This window comes from Dermacentor albipictus, chromosome 10, assembly GCF_038994185.2.
Source record: "Dermacentor albipictus isolate Rhodes 1998 colony chromosome 10, USDA_Dalb.pri_finalv2, whole genome shotgun sequence".
In the NCBI taxonomy this organism is placed as follows: Eukaryota; Metazoa; Arthropoda; class Arachnida; order Ixodida; family Ixodidae; genus Dermacentor; species Dermacentor albipictus.
The window spans coordinates 23,065,607-23,090,285 of NC_091830.1; the positions used below are offsets into that span (position 1 = coordinate 23,065,607).

The 24,679-nt window shown below is 46.7% G+C and overlaps 1 protein-coding gene across 1 annotated transcript in view; it reads left to right on the forward strand.

Moving 5' to 3' along the window:
- The window catches only part of B9d2 (B9 domain-containing protein 2), a 969,675-nt gene that overhangs the window by 138,795 nt on the left and 806,201 nt on the right, over positions 1-24,679 (forward strand). Inside the window, exon 5 of the mRNA XM_070527020.1 lies at positions 2,379-2,468. Within this exon, the coding sequence (XP_070383121.1) occupies positions 2,379-2,468 (90 nt within the window). The remainder of the gene's footprint in view (positions 1-2,378; positions 2,469-24,679) is intronic.

A 24,679-nucleotide genomic window follows, 5' to 3' on the forward strand; every position in this document is an offset into this window, starting at 1 on the left:
ACGTCCGTGTCTTTTTTTGTTGCGCAATAACACGTCAGTAATCTGAAAACAACCATAAAAAAGAAGATATGGCATGAAACATTTGCATGTGCGCTGCCCTTCTCCGCACAAGATCTAGAGAATGTTATTTGGGAACATTAATGGAGCATTATGGCTGAGCCAGACCCATCCAATCCCATAGCACATCGGCTAATCAGAAAATTATGCGGCACTGTATGTGTGTATCTATATATATATATATATATATATATATATATAGATACACATATATATATGTATATATATATATATATATATATATATATATATATATATATATATCCAGGTTACAGGCTATACTAAGTTTAAATATTCAGTTCCGTGACCTCTGCCTTATTCCTGTTGGTGTTGTGCACAGAATGTCTTTCTCATGGGGCCTCGCAATTTATGACCGAACCGGACGAAGTGTTAGTGTGTGCCTTGATAAGCAGAACAGCGCGGTAAAAAGAAATACCATGTCACACCTCGGTGCACAAAGCACAGGTGTATGTGTATGTATCGATAATACGGCAATAATGTACAGGCTTCATGATCACGAAAACACGAAGGAAGTTACTGAGGCCCATCATGTTTACAAAAGAGGGTCCTGTGAACGTCCGGCAATTATTGCCCTCTCAAAAAGAGAAATGCTCTTTTAAAGTTTATTGTAGACTGCAATCTGCAGCAGTTTGTCTGTTTTTGTTGACCGTTTGGGCGTTTCTTTATCACCGCCGAGTCGGGTGACCCTCCACTTATATAGTGTTCTCTCTTCAATAAAAGTTACGTTTATACTAAGCGCTGTCTTGTCTTTTTCTTCTTCGCGTTTTGTCTTTTGGCGCTGTTACGAAAATTCAACAACGCCAACTCGCTTTAGTACCGTACTTTCAGTGATACTTAAGTATGCTGCGTGATCAAAACCGGTTAGCAGAGCCTCAGGATTGGTAACCTACACCAGGCGGCCACTATAAAAGTTGTGCTGAGCTATTTCTAAGCCATTAAATGCGACGCGTTGTAAATTAAAGAAAAACAGCCGAGCTCTCAAAAGAGAGGGAGGGGGCAGTGGTCTCCGCGAAAGAGAATAACACCGCCGAACGAAATGGGATAGCTCGCAGCTCGAAGAGTCATAATTATGCAACACATCGTTTCCACTGCTGGCTCCGTTTCACGAGACGCCATCCATGTCACCGAAAAGAGTTTCTTTTCTCGTTCTGTTTTCATTACTTCTCAAGGTATTCCTACCGTTCAACTATTGTTTTGTCGCTTTCTCCGATCGTTCCGACGATTTACTGCGACAGCACCTACTTAAATAACCCGTAACTGGGTTTTTCAGTGTTTGTCGGTGTGTTTCTTTTTCCGTGACGCCGTCGCCAACAGGCGATCTCCTCGTCCTCACCTTCGCACTCGACATATAGCAATGAAGGAAACATTCCGGCAGAATTAACCTCACAATGAATGTCGACGTTGATGCAATAGCATCTAAACAATGCCATGTGTGATGTGTGCATGCAGCTTGCACGTGTTCTTCGCTGCGCCATCTGTCGACGCGGCCGCGAAGTCTGCGCATGTCACGTGTCGGAATATATATTCACCGACAGATACCCAGGCGCACATACCCAGCGATCCAAGTTGGTGGAAAAAAAACTTTTATTGAAGAGCATTGCCTAACCATTGGCTGATATCCAGTGACCCAAGTTGGCGACGTAGAGGTTCATTAAACAACAGCACACACCAGGTGTCACACGCCGAATTACCCAAGTTGGCTTGACGGCATGGCATTGAACCAGGTTTCCTCAGCACAGCAACCCGATGTTCTACCCAATAGTCTATGGACTACCCAGTGGCCCAATTTGACGTCAAAGTGGTCAGACGTGGATAGACATGCAGAAAGACACGTGCGCATACATACTGCAAGGTGAGTGAAGTTCCCAGAGAATAGTAATGATATTAGAATAAAGCCTTCCCTGTTACCGCACTACTGAACTCGTTGCATATAAGGTTCATAGTATGGGCTGAACATAGCTGCAAAAATGTTCCGCGTATTAAGTCGAACGTCTGTGGAATGAATATCCTTCAACCTCGGCTTTTATATGGCACTTCTCTCTCCGTATATATTACATATCACACATAATAACGTGTCACGTATGTTTTACTAAGTGCGACATCATAGTCTCTTTCTATGTTGGGTTCTGCCAAGTGTTAAATATTTCAGAAAGTGTTCGACCTAATGAAAGCTATGTAAAACGAGAGTAAGCACATTCCATCATGCAAACCACTGATCGTTCACGCAACATTCATGCGTGGCAGTTCGTGCGGGGCTTTGGTGCGTCAGGTAGACTCCTAGAGTGATGGAATCTGTGCAGGTATCTCGGAGGCCGGAACAGGCAATACTGCAGGGGACGAAGACGATGTTGCGCAACATGAGGCAGTAACCTGGCGAAGACTGCAAGCAGGTACGTTCTTCAACCTGCACACATTACACAAAATGTTCCCTACCCAGAACTCCCACGTTATGCCACACCACGTGGGAATGCAAGCGTAATTTCGCATTAAATAAAGGTGCGGAACAATGAGAGGGTCTGCTCACCAGCAGCGAGCTCGCAGCCCAACGGGCAATTGTGCAGCACGCCTGCGAGGCATCAAGACTCAGCGGTGCCCTGGAATAGGGGCGCCGACCTTGTGAAGTGACCAGGACCCAAGGCATGAAGACACCGGCCCACCGCCAATCTCTCTGAGATATAGAGAAATAAAGTTTTTCCATTCGATTCCATTGTTGAGAAAGTGGCAATCTTCTCTGCTGAAAGCCATTGTAGAACATTTAATTTCACTGTTAATAATGTCAGATACGTCGGAATCAATGAATTATGAAGCTATTTCGTACTCTGCTTTGGCATGATGCGCTAAATATTCGGTCCAGTCTTGCTGGCATCCCTACCTATTTAGCAAAGCATGGCCTAGGCAAAGGTTGGCCGGGTGAGGGACAAAGGTTTCATCGAATACGTTGCCACCCCATCCTAGTAGAGTATCAACAAACGAAACTGGAAAAGATGGAAAAGATAAAACTGGAATGCAGATGAGCCCCTGCAAACACAGTGCAACGCGGAGGCCCCTATAGTGTGTTATGGACTCCAGGGCCAAGCTTGCATTCTCAATGCAACGAGCAATAATCGATTTGAGCATAATGGTGTCGTTAATTGTTGCCTGCTCTGTTTTCTTAATGTCTCGAGCAATATATGGATGGTCCAGGCAAGCAGCACGTTATGGTAGGTAGCATGTGACTGCGCTACCCAAATTAATTCGGAATGTGTCATGGTCTCTATCAGTTCAACGTTAGCACTTACGATTAAACTTAAATTCCATAATTGAAACCAGCTAATCTCTTTCTCTTTTGTGCAGTGTTTCGCTTGAACCTATGTTAGCTATGACCAGGCAACGTCTCCGTTATTTTACTACAGCGTAATGTGAAAGTTGCCTGCAGTTACATTGGGTAATGCTTTTGTGCACAGTAGGATTCGGCAATTCTTTTTTTTTCATGTGGACTGATTTTCGGGTCTGTTTTGTTGCTTATTGATTTTAGTATTCAAGACCGCAGTAACAAGGTCGAAGTGCTTTGGGTAAGGGATACTGCGTACGGGATCGCAGTTTTCTTGTTCGTTCCACTGCAAATTGAGTTTCACCAGATTTCCTGCACTTTCAGAATCACGAAAAGCGTACAGCTGCAGTACCCATTAAAGATTTTCGATTCATCGAGGAGTTTTAGCTATAGTTTACACAATATGAACTACATGTAAGATTTGTCTAGAGAGACGTCATGACATATTAAAGCGTCAACTATTCTATGTCTAGCCTGCTGGAAAAGCATTTATCCAGAAACATGAAGCATATTTCTGATGTAAAAAATTTTGAAAAATCATTCATATAAGTGAACCCTCTGTATGATGACATGACATGGAGAGAGCCAAAACATAGCCGCTCATGTTCCAACTTGTTTTAATAAAAACTTCACAAATATTATTCAAACTTTCAAAACAGGTGCAACCATAAGTACTTCAACTTCAAGATGTGCCTCACGGATTTTAGGTACCATAATTTTCATCAGTGTTATTGACTTATTACGATCTTATTGTTATCTTGCCTGACACAAGTACGCACACAGTTTCTAAAAAGGTTACTTTCCTATTTTTGTGGTTTCCTTGGTTGCACGAATGATAATCAAACGACTGTAAATGTTACCCCTCTTATCCAATCGCAGATAAACGCCGCGAAAGAGTTAAAAGTAGGGGTGAACGTGCCGATCGTGCTGCTTCTATATTGTTGAAAGCAGTTCCTTTTTCATAGTTCCTTGGCAGGCAAGAACGTTGATTAATATCAGATTCTGCAGCGCTTTCGCACAAATGGGATCCTGAGCCCGTGAGAAGAGTTGAACGAGCAGATTACGACACCTTCTTTGACACCGTACACACCGTATTGAGTTTTCCTGTTAGAGAGATGCGTGTGATAAGCATGGGTGAAAAGACGCGGTCAACGCCTTCGCTTCTCTTCTAGAATTTCAGGACACAACGGGCACAAAGTACACCCTCTTTGACTCCATTTTTCTCGCCCCCGCTTCTAATCTTCCCGGTGGCTATACGATAGGCTCACTGAATCTCATAACTCGCACAGCTGGCGGACATTGTGGGAAACCTAAAACCGGCTTAATCCTTTTCTTGGCGCGAGGAAAATACCGGAGATATGCCGAAGCCACTGATTTGCCTAATCAGATTCTGCTTCTTCAAGTGCGGCGACAAGCATTATTGTGTCACTTCAAGGGTCATAGCTGGTCGTTCGCTCGCTCAGAGCGACCCCACAACCTGCCCAGCTGCTGGAAAAACTATAAGAAACCTGATCTCATTGAACGCCCTACCTTCACGCGAGGCGAGTCAGGGAATAACGGCGAAGCCACTGACTTGCCTAATTATACCTTTCTTCTCCAAGTGCCGTTGAACGCATTAACGTGTCACTCCAAGGGTCACGCCTTGTCATTACTACCTTACACCTCTATCGCATTTCGTTTATTTCTTGCAGCCCCTTTTCTTCGATCTCCCTAGGGCCCATTCCAGTGACGGGACACACGTGGTCGGATTACACATCCAATCTGCGCGTATATCCCATGTAGCCAACGCTAAAGGAACCATCGTCTTCTCCTGCTTTGCTTTTCGCGGGGTAAATGAAACACTACCTTCTGTACGGGTAATCGTTATGCCGGCTTACTTCGCGCTGACTCTGTCTGACCTTTCTGGTGTCATCGTGCAATGCTTCGAATTATACAACACATTGGTAATTACTTCTCGTATTGAATAGTAGGCCCTATAAGCTTTTTTATTCTTGTTTTGCAACCAGGTGTAGCCAGGTGTTGAACCTGTGTCGACACGCTTAACTTCAGAACGCGAGAGCATTCAAGCTATCCCCGGGAGGATGTTATATGAGTTGGCGAATGCTTCGCGTCCGAACTGCGTTTTCTGATAAAATATCTGAAAGAAAACAAGCAAGAAATTGTACAAGAAACCAAAAGTTCTCTTAATAGAACCAAACTAAAAAAAAAATTTGACTTGTTATCCCGGCCCAGTGGAAGTTGATATCCTGTGAAGCTGTTGCAAAACCACCGCTGAAACTGCTGAGGGGGTCAAGCAAGGCTTCATTGATGGTCCGGATGCTTATTTTGATATTGTTCATTATTGAAACGTAGGCTGTTCTGTGTGTTGTATGCGTGTTCTCTATGAATGTATGCACTGTTCGCTTCACTGTGCGGAGCGATGGCTGTCTCTGCCTTATGAGCGTATGAGTCATTGCTTATTATAATAGTTGCTTGCTTTGAGTGTTATATAAATGTTCTATATATAAATGTACTCTGTTTTGTACGTTCTATGCGGGATTCCAATTAATGTATGAACTGTTCACTTCACTTTGCGGAGTGAGTGCCACCTCTGCGTTGCGAGGGGGATGAGTCATTGCATTTTTGCTTGCTTAGGAGGATATGAGTGATGGCTGATGGTGGTAAGCTTTGTTCACGGATGGACATGAACATGCCGGCCACCCAGAGTCTAACAGCTTCGTCGTAAAATGGGAAGCTGTAGTGTGAAAATACCGAAGCCACAGATGCTGAACGAATCCTGCAAAAACTGGCGGTTGAAGAGGGATACTCTGATTACCCACACAAGAAGTCTAAAACCCGCGGATGAGCGTATAGTAGAACGTATTGCAAAGCAAGCTCTTTCCCGGTTCTATATTTACCAAGCCATTAAGCACTAAGCATAAAGTGCAATTCGTGCTTCACCATGTCTGGAACAGCCACATTATATAAGACTCGTGTGGCAAATTAGAACGTCCTTTGCGAACGTAAATGTCGAACGCGCCGATTGTTTCCCCACAGCCACTTGCTTACAACCTTGAATATAGTTTCGCAGCCTCCACAGTGTAAAGCACGCTACGGATTCTTAGAAACCCGCGTTAGCAAGAAAAAAGGAAGGATTCAGCCCCCTCTTGCTGAGCCCTGACTCTCACCTTTTAAAGTGCACAACGGGAGTTTCTATAACCCTGTTACACACGTAGAGGAGACAAAGGGATGACAAGCGTAGAAAGAAAGCCGTCGAGGTAATTGATTCGTTTTTCGTTCGTGCATGATTCAGAGAAGCGACAACTTGCTATGGTTGAGATATTCTGATCCAGTTCTGAAAAACCGAAAACCGTTCAGTAATACTCGCGAACAGCGTGAAACGACTGAACCAGAATGTGCAACCCGACACAGCCGAGTCTTTTCGCGCTATTCACAATCATTTTGGTATTGTCTCAACAAGCTAAGTCGTCAACCCATCTGCAAGCAGAACAAGGAAACCAAGTTGGAATTTCAAAGTGGGAAAGGAAGAGAATGTTGCGGGCGAATACAAAGGCGTACAAATGCTCACGGTAATTAAGGCTCAAAGCCAGGAGTTGTCGACAATGAAGGGGTCGCAACAACGTCACGGCAGTAATTACAAAGATTTAAGTTTTAATTGAAATCTCGCGACTGTTAGAAATTCAAGAAATTACGCATCTGGCTGTGAAATTTTGAACAGAGTTGTAGACTTTTGCTTAAGAAGGAGTCATTCCTTTTTTTCTTTGGTTTTAGTATCGGAAAATTCACTCTATAGCGGAAACTTCCTCATTCAAATTGAATGCGCCAAGTTTTGCGAGTAAACCTGAAACACTTTTGCCTAATTACAACCCACGTCCCGGATCTCTATCCCGTGCATCAGACGTTCCACGGCAACTGCCAGTGTCCTGTCGAACAGCGCCCCCTAAATTACCCCATTTCCCTGCGCAATCATTCCAATACTGCTGTACAGCTTGTGATACACATGTCCTATTCAGCGTCTGATGCGAGCCGGAACAGGATTACGCACTAACATAACGAGGCACCTCTCGGTGACATTTCGAGAGCTTCCGAGACCATGGAGTACATGAGGTTACGAAATGCCCACTCGCATCGAAATCGCGAACATCTTTACGCCCACTGCACATATGCTCGCTCCCATCTGAATGCGAAATCCGGGCTCTGCTACGTATGGCGCGCAGGCCTCATTCAGTTTGGCTTTCTATAAGTGAATGCCAGCGTGGTGCGTGGACGGTCTTTAAGCGACTCTATTCAGTCCTTGGTGATTGAAAGGATGCTTTGCTGACGCCATCGGACGTGCACGTGTATTACGCGCCGCGATTCTATTGGCCTATTGTGTTCATCTGCTCCTCCGGGGTTCTTAGAAGAAAGCGAGCAATCGCAATAAGCAATAAGCAATAAGCAATGTAGGATAACGCTATATTGAGCCCAGCAAGCGGCATTTTCGACTTCTTCATTATTCCGGGGATTGAAAGTCTCACCGTTGGCTTTGCCATCGTCCAGAGTGGAACTTGTGGTAGGTCATGCGGTTTGAAGTCTGATGGCAATAAGTCTTGGTGCGACAACAGGGCTTCTGAGTAGGCGGTGACAGGCTGCATGCTTGCGACGTTCGTCATTGGATGATTCCCGTGTCTAGTCAATAGCCTTATATGTACTCGCAATGGCCCATGCTGCAGATAAGCTTGAGCCTGGCACGGGTGTACCTCTGCAATAGTGCCCTAAGTAGACGCACATCGTTGCAGTCCTAGGCAAATTCACAGTGCACGAAACGCTTGAGGGCTCATTTTGTGAACAATGGGACTGAGAGTTTATCTCAGAAATTGGAGAAAACTAACTATACACTACTGTATTTTCCCACCCTCATGCTCGGGTAAATGTGCATGTGCCCCTGCGTATGTTCCCATTCTTGTTTCATCCCTCATAAAACGCGCTGTGCAACCATTATGAAGGGGGTGTAAAAGATTCAAACGAATGTAGGTATGCTTTCTGGGAAGTAACGGGAATACTACGTTACTGCCATTCTTTGCTCCACATTATTCACCCTTCGACAAGGATCAAACATCACCGACGTCCCAATGAGTGCAAAAAAGAAAAAAAGAAATGAGTGCATCCACCAGAACTGATGGTTTCATTTTGGCATAAATTGCGAATGGTGGAATGCATGAACATTGCAGGAGACTACAAGTACGTTGCATAAAATTAGTATAAATACAGTTGTAAGCGTCGAAATGAGTCTTATTTAATTAACCGCTTCCAGGTAGCTTGACTTCACTTAGGTTCCAACCTGCTCGTTAAATGTGCAATTTTCTTTCCCTGCTCACTCGCTCAGTTAACTGAACGGCCTTTAAACGCGCGCAATTAGCAGTGTTAATCGAAGGCCTCGGGTCGCGATAGGGCAAGGCGGTGTTCTCGGCACGTTCGGCAGAATCGATTCCATTGACTCCTTCCTTGCGGTTCAAGGCGCGAACGTTGCCCTGTCGCTACGAATGAGCGGGAGCTGCTCGGGGAGATCGCCGCGCTGGTCGTCACCGCCAACTCATGCGGAAATGCGCAGATGTCGAATTGCCTCACAGGGTACGTTACACCCAGCTTTTGCGTGTCTCGCAAATATTCGGTTGATCTTGACGTTTGCAGTTCCTCCTGCTGATTTATAACAATTGTCTGGAGAAAGGGAGGGAAGGGGCTTTTTATCAACAACCGGAAAAGAGTGCCTGGCTGCTAAACTGGCCTGTCATTTAGGTGAAGGTGCGTGTAAATCTTCGCGCCTACCGTAAGATGAACAGAGCTGGTAATTTGTCAGTACCATTTGGGAGTACAATTACGCCGCTCCAGGTCACTGACTGTCGTGTCTTTTCTAGCGGATCCGACTTCACTTGGCTTGGCTTCATGGCATCCTCCTTTTCATATTGTTTGAGTCTGACGACGGATTGGAGGACACTCCCAGCTTTTGTGGCTGTGGAAGTCTGTATCACACAGTCGGGCACGGTTGGTTTCGGTGTCGGTTCACGACAACACCCTCTGCAAAAGTTTTAGTGTTTCGCAGTATATTGTAGTCGTACGTAGCGTATATTCTCATAATATGGGGCAATACGATTCCGCAAGACTTCTTCAACAGCTCTTGCGCCCTTCTCCAGAAGCCCAAGTTTAAGAGCCGTTGAAAAAGTCAAGTCACGTCATCATAGTTAACCCTTGTTCTACCGGTTTACAATTGTTAGTGCATCCAATTTAAGCTATCAAATGTTTGTGTGATAGTGAAAATAAAGGTATAAAATAAATTATGTGGTTTTACGTAACGTAACCACGATATCAATATGGCACACGTTGCTGTGGGGGACTCCGAAATTTTGAACACCTGGAGATATTTAACGTGAACCGAAGCACGGCACAAGGACATTTTTTTTTTTCATTTTGCCCTCATCGATATGCAGTCGCCGCGGCTGGGATTCGATCTCGCAACGTCGTGCTTAGCAGCGCAACGCCATGCATGCTAGACCGCCTATGGCCTAGTGGCCTGCTTGATAGTGGCATATCTTGTTCATCATCCCTGTTAACTCTGTCATCAGTTTATTTTATGTTCACGTCAGCCCTGTTCTGTCAACATCACATGCAATAACCGTCCTTCTTTCCCCTTCCCTTCTCATTGGCGCCGAGTAACGTGTTGGAAAATTCAACCTGAACCAATAGTTATGCTCTTTCCTGTTTTTCTCTATCATACATTTTTTTTCTCTATCAATCCAAACTACTTCGCGTATTAAGACGCTAAAAATACACTGCCCTGAATAAAATCAAGAATGCTTTGCCAATATAACTTGAGACCTTGTAGCATATTTTTACCCCGTCACCTTATGAAAAACGTATATAGTGCTCTCATGATGGTTTATTATACAATTTTCCCTTTATCCGAGTAAACTCAGATAAAGGTCTCTTTCAATGTTTGTTCACTGCGGGTTTGTCAGGGACTGCAAGTCTTTTCGTACTCTGTGTTATTAGCAACAGGGTTTTCATCATAGACGTTTGTATCTGGAAGACAGGATTTCAAAGCAGAGAAAAGAGAAGTCGTCCTAGACATTATGTCTCTAAGCTGCTGCTCCTCCCTGGGTTAAGGGAAAAGCAAGAGATACAAGGACAGAGAGGGATAGATGGCAGGTGACTTTGACATAATGCAATGTGCATCTATAACGCACGTAGTCCAATATGTGAATGTCTACTATGGTCGCACTACATGCAATATGAACAAAACATTCTCTTGCAAACACATTTCGCATCATATTCCCACCACATGTAATATAGAGACAGGCCTCTAAGCCCGTTTCACATGAAAAGTTCAGGAAAAATTTGACGGCACGTTGGGCATGGTGAAACAGCCCCTGCGTGCCAATATATTCTCTTAAGGAAAAAGGTGGGAGTCCAAATGGTCAGTAAAAAGCATACCTGTCCATCGCTCAATCGCATATTGGTTGCACACGCGAAGTATGTGGTTTATCGTCTCCGGCGTGTGACAGATGCTACAGTCAAGGTCCCAGTCTCGTCCAATCTTATAAAGATATCGGCGAATGTACGCCCAGCACAGCTGTAACTGACAGAGTAATGTTCACTGGCCTCTCGGCAGCCGAACTTGAAGCCGTATTCGCAAGTCAGCGTAAAGCCTATATGGAGGCACTCTTGCCGATGGCATGTCATAGAGGTTTCAGCGGAGTTTCAGAGCATAGCTTTGATGCCACAGCGGGAAAAGTTAGCTTCTTCATTATCTGGCCGTCAATGTGTCCGGCTTTTGCTTCTCTGTCAGTGTGCTCGTTTGCAGCTGTTGCACAATAGCTTGAAATCCACTGTAGTGAGGTGGTAGGCCCAGACTGAGGCGCCTTAGTAACCAAAGCCATGATGTCATAAATCAAAAGGATAAACGCTCTTCTTTGCTTCGAGCTCCCTACAATGCTATGAGGCCGGAAGTACTGAATATACAAATGAATAGAGTTACGCTGGCACTCTAGAACTTATTGCGAAACATGTCAGAATGGAGGGATGCATTGAAAGCTCATGAGTGAAATCTAAATAAATAATCTTTATCTGAAGTTCAACATTTGTTAAAAGGTGGTAATTATGTTGTTGCTAGGAGTGTGAACACAGATTCGTTTCCGTGGTTCAATCCCAGTATTTTTGGTACGGCGTAGAAATCGTTCAGTATCGCATAGTCAAGCAGGTCTGCTACTTATTTACTAAACCAATACTCATTTCTTTTTCAATGAAATACAACTTTTCGCTTTTTTACGAATGCAGTCACCATGATCACATGGCCTGGCTGTGGAATAGTTTGTATGCTTTTTCGGGTTGATGTTGCACTGGAAATTGTCGCCATGCCACATATGTAGAGATGCGCTCAATATCAGCTTCGACATGGTGCCCGTGGTCGAAAGGGCACCAAGATTGGACGGCAGCGCAGAAAAACGAAGAATTTCCTTAATAAATGCCACCAATTTGAATGGTGCTTGATTCTCCAATCTGTCGCATATTGGCGCCGCCTTGCAACCTTCGACCACGGGCATGGTGTTGCAGCTCATGCTGAACGTAACTGCTCGTCATCACCGAAGAACTCCTCTCCTCAAGTCAGAGAAAATACTTGGTCTTCCTCAACTTCAATAGTTGGGACGTGGTTGGAACGCCACTTTCGAAACCAGCTATGACATATTGTGACTTATTCAGAAAACGTTTATCCGCATGTACCATCGTAACTTGGACTATCGCCTCTGTCATCACATCGTTTTCGCCATAATATGAATGTGACGTACAGTTTACATGCAACGAAAAGGTGAGGTAAATTTTCTAGAAAAAAGGGCTGTGGCTTAGCTAAGGTTAAGCCCAGGATGCGAAGCATACTTGCCTTTATTTTAGTTGTTGAACCACTGTTTAGCCTGGTGAACTGCTGTTGCTTGGCTATATTTGGTTCGGCTAGACGAAGAAACAACTCATGCGTTACTCTGCTTCGCCTTCAAGAGTGGAATGCGACAGCGTTCCCGTCGACCCGCCAAGGGATGTAAGACAATGGGCTACGGCGCAGCGACTACGTGCCCCGCATTGGACGCGGCGAGCGTCGAGCAACGCAGCGTTCGGCGCGGCAACTAAATGTGCGCCTGAGCAAGCGACGCATGCCTGAGCCTTCGAAACAGCTCGTTTCTAAGGCAACACCGCATTCACTAGAGGCGCTTTTGTACCGCTTTGAAGCATCGTACTCGTGGCTCAGTGGTAGCGTCTCCGTCTCACACTCCGGAGACCCTGGTTCGATGTCAGGTAGTAACTATAAAACGAGAAAGCGAAGCTTGGAAACAGAACAGTGACAGTGACTTGGCGAAAATTGCTTCCCGAAATCTCAGTCCTGGCTACGTCACTGTTCGGGCGCTTCACGACGGCAAGCATATACTTTTATCCGGTGGCAAGTCTCAGCAACACGAAAAGTTCATGACAAGGCGTGGGCGTGTGCTCGCCGTGACCTCTCACAAGGGGAATCCTCCCAGGTGCTGATGCCCGGCCATCGAGCGAAGCTGAAGAAACGCTCGGTCTTGCTACAGAATCACACAACGAACGCCACGGAGAAAGTATTATAGACTACGGGGCGATCAGGTTTCCCTATTGTGGCATGGTCATCCACCTGCGCGACGTGCCTGCTAGAAATTCGCGCACCCAGTGCCAGCTGCGGGTACAATGTACGGCTTCGCGCACGAACGTTGATGCAGGGCCGAAACCTCCGTGGGCCATCGCGTCACGATGGGCACTGACTTTACCAACCGCTTGTACGCTTTCCTATTTTTATTTCATTCGTGTATTACGCGTATCACATGTTACGGCGAGATCACACCACGGCCATGTGACACTATATTTGGCCCCGAAACCTCACGCCATAGTCTCAGCTCTCGGCTTAACCTACTCCTTTTTTTTTCTTTTTGGACACTTGTATATTTCCTCAACTTGACTCGTAGCTATATCTAGGTGTACATATTTCAAAAATGTAACATCAGGCTACCATTGTTGAAAGGAGATGGCTATTTAAACATCTTCAGCGGTAGATGATGCAATACTGTAACACATGCTGGATTACTTGAAGGCATGGACACTACTTACTGAACGTATTTCAGACTTAAAGAAAATTCCCTAACTCGCATCAAGGATGGTCTTCTGGATTCGTAAGCTATCGGAATTTCTTTTCTAGGCTTTTCTATTTGACAACATATATGCGAAACAAACTATCAACAAACCAATCACTTCTGGCGTACCGCAGGGATGTTTGCTATGACAAATGTTGTTTTTGATATACATAAATGACGTTGTTTAAATGATTAGTGAACCAGGGCAGATTAGGCTTTTTGCCGACGATTGCGTGTTGTTTAATGAAATCAGGTCTTCTTAAGATCCAGTCATTCTTAATTCTAACCTCCAAAACATTCATTCCTGGCGCAGTCCATGGGACATGAAGCTTAACGATGACAGTACAGTCTTCATGAAAGTTACTAATAAAAAGATTAGCCTATCATTTTCGTATAACCTTCCATCTCACCCGCTCGAGAAGGCTAATGAACACACATACCTAGGTGTTACTATAACCAATAATCTTAACCGGAGTAAACATTTATCAACTATGTCCACGTCAGTTCCTAAGAAACTTTGTCTGCTCAGGCACAAATTAAAAGCTGCCCCTACTATAGCGGAAAGCTCTTAGCCTACACCTCAAACATCAGACCAGAACTAGAGTACGCATGCACCATCTGGGACCATTACAGAAAACATAACATGGAGGCATTGGAAGTGATCCAGTGAAAATCTGCTCCATTTATATTTAACAAATACCATTCCACTGACTCCCCCCACCCTCATGGTGCAACATAACATGCAAACACTGGAAATACGAAGAAAAATTCAAAGACTGAAATTACGTTTCTTAGTCAAAAACCAAAAACTCTCCGTGGGACGTGATCCATTTATTAGGTCCACCACAACAGGCCTAACAAGAAATCATCGCGCGCAATCCCTAACACCGTACAACTTTAGAGTCAATGTTTTTGAATACTTTTTGTTTCCGCGCACAATTACTCAATGAAGATTACTCCCGACTGATCTACTAACAGGTATTGGTGCCTTTAACAAAATTACTTATTGAAAGTTGCAGAGCTATTATTTCCCCTTCCTGATATGTGTCATTCTTTAGATATTCTGTTTATTGCAATGTAATAGGCTCTGCTTTTCGTTGTTATTGTTCTCGTCTCACATTGCCCCTCCTGCCAGGACCCACTTAGGGTCTGCAGTATGCTGTGAATAAATATGTAGATAAATAAATGAATAAATAAATAAATAAATAAATAAATCTTTGGCACACGCATAATCTGCGCAATTCAAGCCGAGCAACAAACAATTCACATTCTTTAGCCCTAGCATCAAGACATGTGGCTTGAGCGCCTGTCCAGGTACACAGTGACAATTTAGTTGATGCTGTTCAGCCCTCTGGAAAACCGAACAATCCAGCTTGAGAGATATTGCGTCGTTTCGTGGAGTTGCAGTCCGTGCACCAAGTCGTGAGTGTTTAGGCAGTAGGCACACAGAGTTCAGTGTACAGCTGCGATTGCTCAGTGGCCGTGTCACGTTCTGCCGCTCAGCACTAGGTCCTGGGTTCGATTCCCGGTAGTTGCCTCTGCCTTCCATTGGCGACGCAATGTAAGAACGCTCGTGTAGTTGGGTTTAGGAGAAGGTTTATGATCCCCATGTTCTCTAACTTAATGCGGAGCCCAACACTACGGCGTCCTTCCTAGGCCGCCTGCTGCTTTGGGACGCCAAAGCCTATAATTTTGTTTGATATTGACATAGAGTTCAATGCGTAAGTACGCGCACAGGCCTAAGGTAGGGCGGTTTAGGAGGGCTTGCTTCTCATAAAAAAATAAAAAAATTCAGGGTTAAATTTGATACATCTAAAAGAGGTTTTTTTTCATTTCGTTTGAAGGGCAAATCTGTTGCGCTGAACTGTCCGTCGATATCACCAATCTATAAATAGCACTTTTCGTACGTTTTAGAAGCTCCTGTCTAAATCAGAGTTATAATCGGTACCTTGTACTCATTTCTCCGATAAAACGGCTTATCATAAGCTCTTTCTTTAGAACTATTGTCAACTCAATGTCGCATGCCTTAATGAAACAAAAGCTTCTCTGCAGGTCGTTAGCACTCTAATTAGACTCGAGATTCATTCTCACCACACTCTTCTTCGCATTGCCAGCAGGAACATTACCGACAATAGAGCAGAGAGAAGAGAGGGAGAGGGAGAGAGTGAAGTTTTTATCGAGCTCTAGTTATTGTGTTCTTCTGCGGCTGGGGCGGATTCTTCGGGTAAGACTTCTGAAGCAGAGAATGGAGAAATTATAGGACACGGACCCGGTTCAAAGCCACAGAGGCCTAATGGTGTTGAAGTGAACACGTTTCCAAACCCGCTCGTCAGCTTCGTTTGCCGGCTCAAGCTGCTGAACATCCGTAAACACTGCAACGAAGGCCAACGACCAGCACCTGCAGGGACAACTTCGCAGCAAAGCTGATGAGCGCGTGGCTCAGTAGACTTCCCGAGAGACGAAAATGGCAGGCGAAGATCTGCGCACTAATTAGCAGCGGCTCCCTTCATCGCGTTTCTTCAACTCGACACAAACAGACGGTTTTTCTAAGCTGGTGCTTCTAATCCTCCGAGTTCACAGCTTTGTCGAGCCTGTAAACAAGTGCAGATTTGTAAAGAACGAAAATATTCTTTAAAAAGTATATCTGGCGCGTAATTGACGTTCTGGACCACACGAGGCAAATGGCAAAAATTAAATTACACGCTCGCTATTGACCACAATTAGTAAATTTTCTTTCTGCTTTGATTAAATGCCCAATAGCTTTATAGTTAGTGCACCTCTCACTCGATCAAGAGATATTTACTGTCATTCTATGGTTTCTCTTGTTTCATAGCTTTCGTAATGCTGCGGGAGTTGGATAATAAATCCTCACGTCGTAAAAGTTACACGTCGATTGTATTTCTTCTCGTAGAAGAAAGGTAACCGAAGCAGGGTGACACACGATACCATGGTGTCACAACTTAACCGATCGGCTTTTAGTTAAATTTAAAATAAAGCCACATTGAAGTTGATTCGTTATTTCTTGGTGACTTCAGCAAATGGTAAAGTTAAGCACCTTGCTGAAGGGACGAGGTTAAGGTTGTACATCCTTTTTGACTATGGATATAGTACTAAAAGTACAAAATCACTCGGGGATAGGCGAAACACACAGACACAGCGTTCGTGTGCTTCTCCGGTGTTTCCCATTTACATAATGTAGTGGCGATTACGATGCTGTTACCATGCTGTAAAGTATGTGAATAATGTATAACCTATTAACAAGCCAACAAGTCCCAACGCTTTCAAGTTATCGTTTACATTGTGGGTACCAACGCGTTAATTCTGAACAAACTTTTACTCCCACGTTACTGCTCTACGATTGTCTAAGTGAACTCGGCCTTTAACAACATGGAATTTAACACTGAACTGAGGCGACAACCGGACCCGTACTCTATAGGATCGACATTGACCGTTAAGACAGGCTGTCTATATTACTCCATTTCGAGTCAGCCTGGAGGCTTGAACACTGTGAAGTGGAAGCTTTCGTAAGCATAGAGCGATAGCGCCCCCTGTATACGGGGTCGGCTCAATCCCGACGTTGCCCATATGGGCTGCCGCTACAACCGGCCACTTCGAGCACCCACTGTTCGCACCTTAATTTCACGGCCAAGCGCGCGTGACGTCGCCATTAAGGCTGCTCACGGAGTACCACGGCCGTGCAGTCTCGCGCGTTACGTAACTTCGCAATGAATCTGGCACACTCTCGATGGTCATTACGCAATAGACTACGGCCGCATCAGCGCGGGCGCCTCATTTTCGGGCCTTTTGAGTGGCGCGTCCCGGGCCACTCCTCGTTCCTAAACGGGACTCGATGAAACCGGCTCGAGCCTTTTGTTTTCTCTCGACTCGATAACGGGGCCTGTCTCTTTCGGTCATCCGTCGCGAATCGAAACACTCGTGCAACAGCACAAAAAAAGAACGTATCGCGGGACTTCGTTACTGAGGCAGCAGCAGACTCTCGCAGAAGGCCGCGCCATCTTTTTAAACAGCAATTTCTTCTTGGCATTGAGCACAGCGTCGTCAGTCGCCCGCTCTAGTACTGTGTGGTATGGCCTCTGAAATGCGTGCATAGATGTCAACGCTCTCAGTGTCTTTGCGTATCAAAAAAAAAAAAAGATGCCGCCCAAAATGCGAAGCGCCCATATAGCGTGATAGTTCAGTGATGAGGAAGGCGGCGTAACAGTAATGACGATTTTGAACTATAAACTCACGAAACTACCATCGCACGAAACATTGTGTTAGGGGGGGGGGGGGATTAATGAAAACTCTTGGTATGAGTGTAATACATCAATAGCAACGTGACCTTTTAAAAACAATTCCCTCCCAACTCGAAAACACTTACACGTAGTGTCCTCAGCAGTATGCGAGCTGCCTTGAGAGAAATCGCTTAAGTCAGCCGCAGTTTCCGTGACAACCATTTGGAACATTGCGGATGCTCTCCGCCACCAGGCCGCTATAACTTTGACGACAGAACAGCGTCGGGATTTCGCCACCTACTGGCACGAGGTAGAGTGTGTATGTGCGTAAGGACTTGCTTCCTGCAATGTAGGAAGTTAGAAAACATAAGAACTTATTAGAAAAACTGTAGAGGTGTTGAAATTGGAATGCAAGAACAAGCGAAAGCCGTCCAAGAAGAGTTGACCATATGAACACACTGTCACAACCCAGAAGCGGGGTAATGCAGTTGACCCATACAGTGAATAGGTACAACATTCCAGCAACAAGTGACTTTAAACTACCATTAATATTAGAAATTGAGTCCTAACGACAGAGGGCCTAAGTCTGCTACTGAAACAGTGAGGCATCATTTAACCTACACTTCTTCTCCTCTGAATACCAGCAGGTCTGGCTCTGTCCACACGTGGATCGCGGAGTGCCCCGAATAAAACCTCCTCTGACGACACCTATATACTACAGCTACAGGCGGCAATGCGAAAAGGAAAACCTTCTGCAGCGCCACCCAAGCACCGGGGGAAAGACCGATCACCGTCATCTGGTCGGTGTAATGTGGCGAGATTGCCCCGAAGCAAGCCCCGCATCTCTCACGTAGGAGAGACCGTGACCTTGGGCCGATTCGAGCCGCCGATAACGGCAAAGTCCGTGCCTTTAATGCTGCTCTTGCTTCTCCTTCATTGTGTATGCTCCAACGGCAGCCGGCAGGGCCTGGCTTGTGGAGTGTTTAAGGGATTCCACCGCGTCCGCTGAGGAGAGGGGGCGCTTCGCGCAGTAATGCGCTAATTAAGGTGCTCACTCCAGCCTCCAGTTTCTTTTTTTTTTTTTTGAGTGTGTGTGTTCGTGTTTGTTATGAAGACGCCGCCAAAGCCACGAAGCCTGAAATGGGGTCAGGAACATCCTTCGCGTACGACACCCTGCTATGTAACCTCGTCTCCCGAGGAGAAGCGCTTGCGTGAAAGGGTTTTTGTCTGGGGTTAGGGCGCTCTCACTCTACACGTTCCCTCAGTCTCCGCTCCATTTCGCTAGAGGGCGCCCTATTCTTTCGTTTCTCGATGGTCGGGCTGGACTCACATTCTTTGTGGTCGCTGGATTTTTTTTTTCTGTGTGTGTGAATTGTTGCGGGCTTCTCGCTAAAGCAAATTTGTACAGCGCAGTTGAAGGCACGTGCATAGACTTGTTCAGCGAGGAGGCGTGTTGTCTCGTGGTCTGTGTCTTCCTACATCGTTCTTTAGGGGCTCCGCTTGCTTCTCTTCAAAAAATCTCAGCATTCTGCATTCTGTTTAGTGTAGGTAGTGCCCAAGAAAACATCTTGCTTTTCAATTATTCTTATTTCAACTACTCGTTCAGTCTCTTCGAACCTGCTGCTTTCGTAATGTTGGGCAACAGTGCTATCTGTTGCTGAATGAGCGCACCCTATGACAAACATTTGCTGAAAGCCACAGATATAGTGATGATAGTTTTGTATAAAGGTAGCCTCACTGAACGTCTAATAGAAAACATATGGTCGTAGTGCTAAAAGAAGCTTCAACGATATTTGCTTAAGTCGCTTCTTATTACTGATTAGAATGTTATAAGCCTTAATGTGTTTTGAATTACAGCAATGGAATTGCCGAAAGCAATACTTCCATGTATGGCTTCATTTTTCGAGCCATTTTACGCAAGAATTTATGTATTCCGAATGCTTAATTCTACAGAGGCACTCAGCAGGCGCTAGAATGAGGAAGACAAGAAATTAGGCACTTGACAAGCGAGCCAAATGTTTCAAAGAACTGACTGACTTTGGAAAGAGAGAAGTGTACACACGATGGTTCTTATGTGGTTAGAGACGATTCCACAGGTATTTTGGGCCAAGTGTTGGTGCTATACCACCGTATATGTACGCGTTCTCTCAGTCATTTCTCCTGCACTCTTCAACATCTGCATGATCGGCCTCTCGAGGAATCTGGCCCAAGTTGAAGGTATCAAACACACCATCTACGCAGACGACATCACCATCTGGTGCACCGGCGGTAGCGAAGGGCAAGTGGAAAGCGCCATGCAAGAGGCGGTAGACGTCACGGAGCAGTACCTGCTACCCACCGGACTCAGATGCTCCCCGACCAAATCTGAGCTTCTCCTTTATAGAAAAGAAAAAGGGCGCAGACCCAAGGGCTGGAAACCGGTCTCGGAAAGTGACATTCACCTATTCACTCGGAGCGGTGACCCGATACCCCGGGTCGAGACCATCAGAGTCCTGGGTATGTTTATAGAATCACGCGGCGGCAACGGCACTGCGTTACGCAAGATAATTGCGAAAACCGACAATGCTTTTCGCCTTGTCCGAAGGGTCACGAACAGACATCGTGGCCTCAAGGAGGACAACCTGCTTCGGCTCATCAACGCCTTTGTGCTGTGTCACTTCACCTACACGGTGGCCATGCACAACTGGCTCAGAGCCGAGCGGGAAAAGCTTAATGCCCTCATTAGAAAATTCTTCAAGAGAGCCCTCGGGCTGCCCGTCCGAACGCATACAGAGGACCTGCTTCGGCTCGGCGTACACAACACCATGGAGGAGATAGCCGAGGCTCAAGAACGGGCCCAGCTAACTCGGCTGTCCACCACGACGGCCGGCAGGCGTATCCTCGAGGAGCTCGGACTCGCACCAACCAAGAACTTGGCTGAAGACACCCAAATCCCCAGAGAACTAGGGGAGAAGATCGTGGTCGCCCCTTTGCCCCGCAACGTTCATCCCGTTCACAACGCAGGTCGTCGCAAGGCAAGAGCATTGAATATGCTAAAGCAAATAAACAGGGACAAAATCGCAGCAAGCTTCGTGGACGCAGCTGCATACCGTGACGGCAAGGCTTTTGCAGTTTCCGTCGTTGACACACTGGGTAAAGTTATCAACTGTGCTTCCGTCCGGACGACGAACCCAGAGGTGGCCGAGCAAGTGGCCATTGCACTCGCCATGCAAGACGGTCGGAGAGACAGGGTGTATAGCGATTCGAAAGCCGCCATCGGGGCATTCCAGAAAGGCCGGGTAGCCCGGCAGGTAGTTCAAATTCTGAAAGGCGCCAAACACGGCAACACCTCCATGCACTCGATTTTTTGGTTCCCTGCACACGTGGGGGCGATTGAGGGGGTTCCTCTGAACCTCAACGAGTCTGCCCACCAGGCTGCGCGTGGCTTTACCGACCGCGCTGCCCTCGGGTCGGGTGACTCTCTCCCCGGACACCGAGACGCTCCTCTCACACACAACGAAATAACTAAATTCTTCTACTTAGAGAGAAGGGTTTTCCCCCCGCCTCACTCCAAGTTAAGCAGGCCGCAGGCGGTCACACTAAGACTTCTGCAAACGAACTCGTACCCAAATCCGGCGACCCTTAATAGCATATATCCAGAGGTTTATACCAATTGTTCTTGCGTGGCCTGTGGTGAGGTAGCTACGTTGCCTCATATGCTCTGGGAGTGCGGGTCGCTGGGCCCGAAGTTCACCAAGGAAGAGTGGGACGCCCTCCTGCGAAGTCCCGTCTTTGAGGATCAAATCCTGGCCGTCCAGCGCGCCCGCGATCGGGCCGGCAGACTAGATCTGTCAGTCCCATCGTGGGATTAGCCAGGTGCGCGTTTTATCGCGCTTTGCTGGACCAAATAAAAGTTTATTCACTCACTCACTCACTTATGTCACGTGACCTACGTTACATCGACGATTACATCTGATACTACCGCGAAGAAACACGAAAACCGTTAGTAACGTTAGCCGACCATGAAGTCGATACGCCCTCGCACAGCTTCCACGTGACATGAGCTGCTACAAGGAAAGTACCAAGTAAATGTGGGCTGGTCCCGCAAATAGTTTAATCTAAGAGGGAGGAAGACGACGAAGTGCCTTCTTGGTAGAACGCGCTTCCGATGGGCTGTGCGAATTTTGGCCTTTTTCGGCAGTCTTTCGATCTTGTTTTCCTAGGCTTTGTGCTCAATCGACGACGGAACTGCAGAAGACCACGAGGATACCGCTTTCTCCGCAAGTGGGACCTTATTTCCTCCATTTTTGGACTTTGTGTGTTCAACGCAGCACGTAGCTGAGGCGCTGAGGCTACCGCGGCCGATCGGGCCCGCGGCGTCCCCACCGGAGGATCGTTTGCCGCTCGTGGTCGCGCGGAAGTTGTGAATCATGGCTACTATGGAAGGAGCGACTACACCCGAGGAATCTTCGGTTCCAGGACAATGGTACGCTAGCGAAGGAGGAAGGTACGTGCCGCTAGAGAAGAGCGGGCAGAAAAGTGCGAAACAGCGAGCCCGGCAGAGGCAAGCAGGCAGGAAAATGGCGGCCAAGTCGATCGAGCGTCAGCATACGCGCATTCCAGACGGCGCCGAGAAAATTGTTCTCCGACCACGTGGCGGCTTAGATAAGCTTACAAAATATGGAACAGCATATCTGACTGACGTCATCAAAATGTCGGCGGGGATTAACCCACGCGAAGAGAAGGAAGATATAATAACTCCAAATATGAAGCAGCACTCCGTTCTCGTCATCACTACGAGTGCGGAGAGGAAGCTGAAGTACGCGAGCGTGAAACACCTCATGTTCGACGGAGAACAAGTGGAGACGTTCGCCTACGTGGCCACCCCCGAGCACTGCGGAAAGGGAGTCATCCACGGGGTTCCACTCGGATACTCCATCGAAGAAATTCTGTACCGCCTAGACCGCAAGGATAACCCCGAGATTCGAGGCGTCCGCAGGCTGGGAAAAGATTCACAGTCGATCTTTATCCTCTTCAAGGAGAAAGAAGTGCCAAGGTGGATTTACCTCAACGGGGCACCGCACAGATGCCAGCTGTACCGCAAAAAATACGAAGTGTGTGTCGCCTGTGGCCGACTCGGACATCGCGCTGACGTGTGCCCAGACCCGACGAACGTCAAGTGCCGCGGCTGCGGCCTCGAGAACCCGTCAAGTGACCACAGGTGTGAGCTGAAATGCCAGCTGTGCGGCAAAGGCCACGCCCTAGGAGATCCCAAGTGCCGAGAACTCTTCCGCACTCCCTACGAAGTTAAGAAGCGACAGTGGGAGAAGATGGGACAAGCAACGACGACTGGTGGGGGACATCAGAGTCGACAACGCGAACCCAAAGAGGGAAAAGACTTCAAGTTCCGCGAGGACTCTTTCCCAAAACTGGAAGCAAATCAGAGCAGACCATCGCCGCCGCCCAAAGGACCCTCCGGTTCCCGTGCCAGGAGCCAGTCCAGGGGGCGCTCAAGCTCAAGGGACCCTGCCAACCCATGGAGACGAGGTAGGAGCAAGGAGCGTAAGGGTGTGAATTTCGCGGGCAAGGTCTCCCAGGAAAATAATCAGAGGGATAAACGGGACGAGGAAATTGAGAAATTAAAGAAAATGGTCGAAAAATTAACGGGGATAGTCGATTCGCAACGGTCCGAAATCCAAAACTTAAAGAAATCACAGAGGCAGGCAACCCCTCCTCCGCAACAACCCATTAGACAGATGACCCCCCCAGCGGCACGTCAACAGCCGCAAGGAGAGGATAAGATGGTCACAGAGGCGTCCCTCCCCCCACCAACGAAACGCAAAATTCAAGACGCCGACCCTATTCAGGCTATAGAAAAAAGGGTCGAAAATTTGGTAAGATTAGAGGCCAAGATGAATGAATTTATGAACCATATCAACATCCAAATTCAAACTGTCCTCGGGGCAGTTCAGAAACAGGCCGAGGAATGCCAAAGGCTAAGGAATGAGATGGTCGCCATGAACGGGTGGCAACAGAATATGGAGCAGATCGTCACGCAACTGCAAAATGGCCAGGCGCGCAAATGAAAATCAAATCTGGCAGTGGAACTGTCGCGGCTTCCGGCGCAAGCGGTCGATCCTGCAACAGTACCTTCCGCTATTAGATGAGACTCCTTTGGCGATTGCCCTCCAGGAAACTGGAGGACCCGCAAAACTGTCAGGTTATCAGGCATTTCATAGTGGCAGGGGGGAGAAATTTTCGGTGACAACACTCGTGAAAAGAAATATAGCGGCCATTGAACACGATTTAGAGTCGAGAGAGATCGAGAACGTGTTTGTCGAAATTCTAACCGGAAAACAGAAGGACCCTAGTTTATTCCTTCTAAATTTGTACAGCTCACCCAGGCAAAGGAAGGTGAGGTTCAGGGCTCTGCTTCGCAAGGCCCTCAAAATTTCAAGCAACCAGCCACTGTTGATAGTGGGGGACTTTAATGCACATCACCAGGAATGGGGGTACCCGCACCAAAGCCCGAAAGGCAGACAGCTGTGGGAAGATACGCATGACATAGGGCTCACTCTGCACACGGACCCTGAGAGTCCAACGAGGGTGGGCAATAGCGTTAGTAAGGATACATCTCCAGATCTAACATTCTCGAAAAACATTAAAGATCTAGAATGGCATAATTCGGATCAAAATTTTGGCAGCGACCACTACATAATTGTTTCCATACTGAAAGTGGGCCTTCAAACGCGCAGGGCTCGCGCGCCGGCCGTCGTTGAATGGGATAACTTTAGAGATATCAGGAGAGCGCAGGAACTGGGGCCCATCAGAAACATCGACGAATGGACGACGGCGCTCAAATCGGACGTTAGAAGGACGACAAAAACGCTCGAAGGGGATAACGCCCC